The sequence below is a fragment of the Liolophura sinensis genome, chromosome 11 (assembly GCF_032854445.1).
Source record: "Liolophura sinensis isolate JHLJ2023 chromosome 11, CUHK_Ljap_v2, whole genome shotgun sequence".
NCBI classification, from domain to species: domain Eukaryota; kingdom Metazoa; phylum Mollusca; class Polyplacophora; order Chitonida; family Chitonidae; genus Liolophura; species Liolophura sinensis.
In genome coordinates this window covers 32,516,261-32,523,259 of record NC_088305.1, presented here as the reverse complement: position 1 = coordinate 32,523,259, position 6,999 = coordinate 32,516,261, and the positions used below count along the sequence as shown (strand labels likewise).

At 38.6% G+C, this 6,999-nt stretch overlaps 1 protein-coding gene across 1 annotated transcript in view; it reads left to right on the top strand.

Moving 5' to 3' along the window:
• The first annotated feature begins 255 nt into the window (after positions 1 to 255).
• The window catches only part of LOC135477435 (autophagy-related protein 9A-like), a 45,762-nt gene continuing 39,018 nt past the window's right edge, over positions 256 to 6,999 (top strand). The window contains exons 1-3 of the mRNA XM_064757536.1: positions 256 to 391; positions 2,716 to 2,844; positions 3,662 to 3,810. Of these exons, the coding sequence (XP_064613606.1) occupies positions 3,687 to 3,810 (124 nt within the window). The 5' untranslated portion in view covers positions 256 to 391; positions 2,716 to 2,844; positions 3,662 to 3,686. The remainder of the gene's footprint in view (positions 392 to 2,715; positions 2,845 to 3,661; positions 3,811 to 6,999) is intronic.

Sequence of the window (6,999 nt, the reverse complement as noted above, 5' to 3'; positions counted from 1 at the left end):
AGGTTACAAGAGTCCTACTGCCATCTTACTATATTTGCATGGAACCTGTCCATAGAGCGATCGACGTATTGTCAAATAGTATAGGCTACTTAAAAAAATTACATGTTGAAACAAATTAAAAAAGAAAAAAATATATATATATATAAATTTACATCATCTTCAGCGTATGCTGAAAAAACTATGAGAAAATAATTTTAACCAATTCATCGCCTTTGAATTATTTGGTGCATTCTAGACATTAACAACATCCGTGTTTTGATCGGAAGTGGAAATGCGTCTTTTGACAGACGCCTATCATAGCAAAAGCTAGTCAGCATTCAATCAGATTTAAATTTAGACGAAGGCAAATTATGAGTGTTTTGGAATGATTAAGAAACTGGTAGATTTAGTGGTAAGTTGTGTGATATGGCTGTTTCTTGCTGTTTAAGATGAATTGCGTGTTTCATGTTTACTGACAGTGACACTGCGTCGATTTTAAGGTCGACCTTTTCGACCTCAGTATATGAGTATTCAATAACTGAATAGACTGAATGCAAGTGAAATGTAAGCATCCTTTATTATTACACATTTTGATGGATTGGGTCCTGTCAGTTATGACAAGAATGATGCAAAGCTGTCATAATGAGCTGTGTGCATGTAGACTGTGTTTCTTAATGGCCTGTGGAATCAAATTTCACTTTCAGTACTTTTGAGAACAAGCGCAAATTCTCAGTAGCTGCGAAATCCCGCCAAAAGATATTTTCTAAGACCTGCCGTTTAGGGACTTTCCTTGTGGAAAGAATGGATGTCCAAAAAAACTTGCCCATCAAAGAGATAGATTGGTGTCATATAAACAGTGCAACAAAAGTAAGTTCCCCCTAAAACGTTTGATATCTCTCGTGGTATGTACCAGATGGCAGTGAAATTTTCCACAATCTCTGTCAGTAATCAGGTGAACGCAGTGTATCAAGGATTAACGTGCAGGTGCAGTTGTGGGCTAATTGTCATACACAAACTAAAAATTGGTCGATTTTGAAAATTTCATAAAAGGAGTCAAGCAGATGTTTTAACACCAACTCTTTATTTTATCGCAGAATTTGATCATTTTCACTCGAAGACCAGTAATTATCAATATTGTGTGTAGCCGCCACGAGGTTGTATCACATTTCGACAACGTGCTCGCACATGTTGATGAGGCGTATGATCTGACGTTGCGGGATGGCTAAGCACTATTCCTAAAGGAGGTGTCTCCTATCGTCAAGAGTGGATTCCATCCCAACTCGATGATAGACTGATTATTTCAACTGATCCCAAAGATGTTTGATGGAGTTGAGATCTGGAGAACATGCGGGCCACTGGATCTGGTTAATGCTTTCAGTTTGGAAGAAGTCATTCACAATCCCTGCACAATTTGGATGCTCATTGTCATCCATGATAGCAAATCCATCTCCAACAGCGGCTATGTAGGGTAAAACATGCAGTCAACATGTCAACAAAATTTGAGCAAAGTAGCCAGCAGCGTTACTGGTTGCATGCAGTTCACCCTGCCGATGCTACACGTCTCCTAGAGTCAACATGACGGGGACACATGCGTTTCGACAGTGGAAAGAACGTTGCCCCTTGTCGTCTAGTCCATCGAACTGTATTTGTCGCCCACTGCAGAGGCGCTATCTTATGACGGCAAAGCAATAAGGCTTTCTTCACCAGCTGCCTGGGACATACTCCAACAGCTTTTAGGCATCTCCTGATTGTTTGGGCACTCAACTGTCTAGCCCTGACACCAGCATGTAAGATAATCTCGATCTGGTACAATCAGACTTGCAAACCTGATGTCGTTCTGTTCCTTAGTGCGACGTTTTCGATCCGCTGATCTTGCCCTGTGTGGTTGCCCTGGGCCTTCCACTTCTTAACATCTGATGCAAGAAACTTCGCTCGCAATTTCCCAGAGGCGTCTTGTGTCATCCCCATTTGATGTGCAGCCTGTTTTACAGGGGTGTTAGCCTCCAAAAGGCCAATTGCAATCACCCTGCCTGTATGGCATAATCCAGGCATGGTATACCACAGTCACAGAACGTGTCACATTGAATGTCCAAGACTTCTGGACAGTAATATGGGCGATTCAGGTCTGAGAATCCTATATTGGTCACCTCGGACCCGATGCATGTCAAGTTTAACCGCATGAATTTCTTGTGGTGTGTGTCGTGTCCTTAATGCCCACCCACATGAATATATCACAACTGGTAACATGAATTTTGTGATGTAATCAAAACTCCTTTTATGAAATTTTCAAAATTGACAGATTTTCAGTTTTGCGCATGCCCATTAGCGCAAAACTGCACCTGCATGTTAATCCTTGATATACCGCGCCTGCCTGATTACTGGGATAGTGTGTGTACAATTTCATTGCGATCTGATACATACCACGGGAGATATCAAACAACATTTTAGGGGGAACTTACTTTTGTTGCACTGCTCATTATCTTGATATGTCATATCATTGGGTGGGGGTCGGGGGGGCTCTGTGGCTCAGTTGGTTAGCCGTCTTGCTGGCCGTCGTCGTATAAGTGAAATATTCTTGAGTACGGCCTAAAACACCAATCAAATAAATAAATTAATAAATTATATCATGGGATAGAATTCACCAGACAATGACACTGTGTCCAGATAAGTCACTCATTTACGTGTTTTTTTTTTATGGATTTTGCCCATTATTGATATTTTTTCCACGAACTACAGGCTTTGTGAGACTCACAGGACACCTTGAAGTACCGACGAGGGTAAAAGTGAAGGAGAAATGATGTATTACAGAATCTTTTGTCACATGATTCGCGTACTGGAAGTGGAAACAAAGCGAATTTAATCCCGGTGAGATAGGCATTGAAGACCATTTTAGCATGAAAAATAAAAAACATAGCTCTTAGGTAAGAAAAGTAATCTAGGAAAAGTAATCCAAATTTTCCTGGCCTTCAGACGTGATAGTTTCAGCGTCCTGTACGTAGTTAGTAAATTTTAGGAATCAGCAGAAATCAGGATTTTGCCCATTTAGCTCCTTGTGAGAAACCTGTATGCTTGAAAATATGAATAATTACCAAGCACCTGAGAAATGTAACATGGTGGTAGTTGTTTAAGTGTGTTTCCACTCCTAATCAGAAATAACTATGGTCAAATGTTATTTGTTCTCTTTTCTTTTAACTACACGTAACTTTGCTGTTTGAACTACTTTGGAGATGAGGGCGTGGGTGGGTATTCCAGTGAAGGCAACCTTGTTGAACTCCAAATGACCTACGAATGATTTCAAGCAATCCAAATCAATCAGTCAAAATTTTTCAAAATCCAAAACAGAATCTCTTTCTATAATATAAAAGCCAATTAATTACAGGAGGGAACACATTTTTTCATTACGAGACACTTTTAATGCCTGGACTTGTGGCAAGTATTAGGTGTTAGTTATGAACAAGGTGAAAGCTGGACTGTAGGTATGCAGAAAAACAAATGTTGACCTCAAATTTTCAGGGGCTTGTGTGCATTTAAATATGCATTTTTAGATAAGGTACCAAACTAAAGATGAAATAAAGGTACAGTATTACAGAAATTCCAGATTAAGTAACATGGTCATTGACTGTGATTGCCATATAACATAGAATTATTATTTTATACAGAGTAAAGTTTTTTTTTTGTACAGAGTTAGTGTTGGTAAGGAGGAGACAATGGCGCAGTATGAAACAGGCTACCAGGCTCTGGGCACATATGACGATGATGAAGAAGAAGATACAGAGTTACCTCTTCATGAAACGGGTGTCATGATTCACCAGGTCCCTTCCAGTAATAACGGTAAGCAGTGGTTATACATTTACCTCAATACAAAATGGGTGTCATGATTCACTAAGTTCCTTCCAGTCATAACGGTGAGCAGTAGTTATAGATTTACCTCAATACAAAATGGGTGTCATGATTCATCAGGTCCCTCTTCAAGTAATAATCGTAAGTAACAGTTGTAGACGCACCTGTACAATGTACATGTAATGGGTGTTATGATTCATCAGGTCTCTCTTCAAGTAATAATCGTAAGTAACAGTTGTAGATGAACCTGTACAATGTACATGTAATGGGTGTCATGATTCATCAGGTCCCTCTTCAAGTAATAATCGTAAGTAACAGTTGTAGACGCACTTGTACAATGAACATGTAATGGGTGTTATGATTCATCCGGTCCCTCTTCAAGTAATAATCGTAAGTAACAGTTGTAGACGCACTTGTACAATGAACATGTAATGGGTGTTATGATTCATCAGGTCCCTCTTCAAGTAATAATCGTAAGTAACAGTTGTAGACGCACCTGTACAATGTACATGTAATGGGTGTTATGATTCATCAGGTCCCTCTTCAAGTAATAATCGTAAGTAACAGTTGTAGACGCACCTGTACAATGTACATGTAATGGGTGTTATGATTCATCCGGTCCCTCTTCAAGTAATAATCGTAAGTAACAGTTGTAGATGAACCTGTACAATGTACATGTAATGGGTGTTATGAGTCATCAGGTCCCTCTTCAAGTAATAATCGTAAGTAACAGTTGTAGATGAACCTGTACAATGTACATGTAATGGGTGTCATGATTCATCCGGTCCCTCTTCAAGTAATAATCGTAAGTAACAGTTGTAGATGAACCTGTACAATGTACATGTAATGGGTGTTATGATTCATCCGGTCCCTCTTCAAGTAATAATCTTAAGTAACAGTGGGTGTCATGATTCTCCAGACTCTTTCCAATATTAACAGTGAGTAAGGCTTGTGGAGTTACTGCAACAGGAATAATGGTATAAAGTGATGGTTGTAGATTTACTGCTACAGGAAGCAGTCATCATGATTCACAATGTCCCTTCCAGTAATAATGGTATAAAGTGATGGTTATAGATTTACTGCTACAGGAAGCAGTCATCATGATTCACAATGTCCCTTCCAGTAAAAATGGTAGAAAGTGATGGTTATAGATTTACTGCTACAGGAAGCAGTCATCATGATTCACAATGTCCCTTCCAGTAATAATGGTATAAAGTGTTGGTTATAGATTTACTGCTACAGGAAGTGGGTATCGTGATTCACAATGTCTCTTCCAGTAATAATGGTATAAAGTGATGGTTATAGATTTACTGCTACAGGAAGCAGTCATCATGATTCACAATGCCCCTTCCAGTAATAATGGTTAAAGTGATGGTTATAAATTTAATGCTACAGGAAGCGGGTATCATGATCCACAATGTCTCTTCCAGTAATAATGGTATAAAGTGATGGTTATAGATTTACTGCTACAGGAAGCAGTCATCATGATTCACAATGTCCCTTCCAGTAATAATGGTTAAAGTGATGGTTATAGATTTACTGCTACAGGAAGCAGTCATCATGGTTCACAATGTCTCTTCCAGTAATAATGGTATGAAGTGATGGTTATAGATTTACTGCTACATGAAGCGCGCATCATGATTCACAATGTCTCTTCCAGTAATAATGGTATAAAGTGATGGTTGTAGATTTACTGCTACAGGAAGCAGTCATCATGATTCACAATGTCTCTTCCAGTAATAATGGTATAAAGTGATGGTTATAGATTTACTGCTACAGGAAGCAGTCATCATGGTTCACAATGTCTCTTCCAGTAATAATGGTATGAAGTGATGGTTATAGATTTACTGCTACATGAAGCGCGCATCATGATTCACAATGTCCCTTCCAGTAATAATGGTATAAAGTGATGGTTATAGATTTACTGCTACAGGAAGTGGGTATCATGATTCACAATGTCCCTTCCACTAATAATGGTTAAAGTGATGGTTATAGATTTTCTGCTATAGGAAGTGGGCATCATGATTCACAATGTCTCTTCCAGTACTAATGGTATAAAGTGATGGTTATAGATTTACTGCGACAGGAAGTGGGTATCAAGATTCACAATGTCCCTTCCACTAATAATGGTTAAAGTGATGGTTAAAGATTTTCTGCTATAGGAAGTGGGCATCATGATTCACAATGCCCCTTCCAGTAATAATGGTATAAAGTGATGGTTTTAGATTTACCGCTACAGGAAGCAGTCATCATGGTTCACAATGTCGCTTCCAGTAATAATGGTATAAAGTGATGGTTATAGATTTACTGCTACAGGAAGTGGGCATCATGATTCACAATGTCTCTTCCAGTAATAAAGGTATAAAGTGATGGTTATAGATTTACTGCTACATGAAGCAGTTATCATGATTCACAATGTCCCTTCCAATAATAATGGTATAAAGTGGTGTTTATAGATTTACTCCTACATGAAGCAGGCATGATGATTCACAATGCCCCGTCCACTAATAATGGTTAAAGTGGTGGTTATAGATTTACTGCTACATGAAGTAAATTTGCTGACTGTGATTGCCGTATAACGTAGTATTACAGAATTTCGAGATCAAGTAACACAGTCATTGACTGTGATTGCCATATAACATAGTATTATGGAAATTCCAGATCAGCTAACACAGTCACTGACTGTGATTGCCATATAACATAGTATTATCGAAATTCCAGATCAAGTAACACAGTCGCCATTATGTTGAATGATTTACTGCTACAGGAAGCAGTCCTCATGATTCACAATGTTCCTTCCAGTAAAAATAGTATAAAGTGATGGTTATAGATTTACTGCCACAGGAAGCAGTCATCATGATTCACAATGTCCCTTCCAGTAATAATGGTATAAAGTGATTGTTATAGATTTACTGCTACAGGAAGCGGTCATCATGATTCACAATGTCCCTTCCAGTAATAATGGTATAAAGTGATGGTTATAGATTTACTGCTACAGGAAGCAGTCATCATGATTCATTATGTCCGTTCCAGTAATAATGGTATAAAGTGATGGTTATTGATTTACTGCTACAGGAAGCAGTCATCATGATTCACAATGTCCCTTCCAGTAATAATGGTATAAAGTGATGGTTATAGATTTACTGCTACAGGAAGCAGTCATCATGATTCACAATGTCC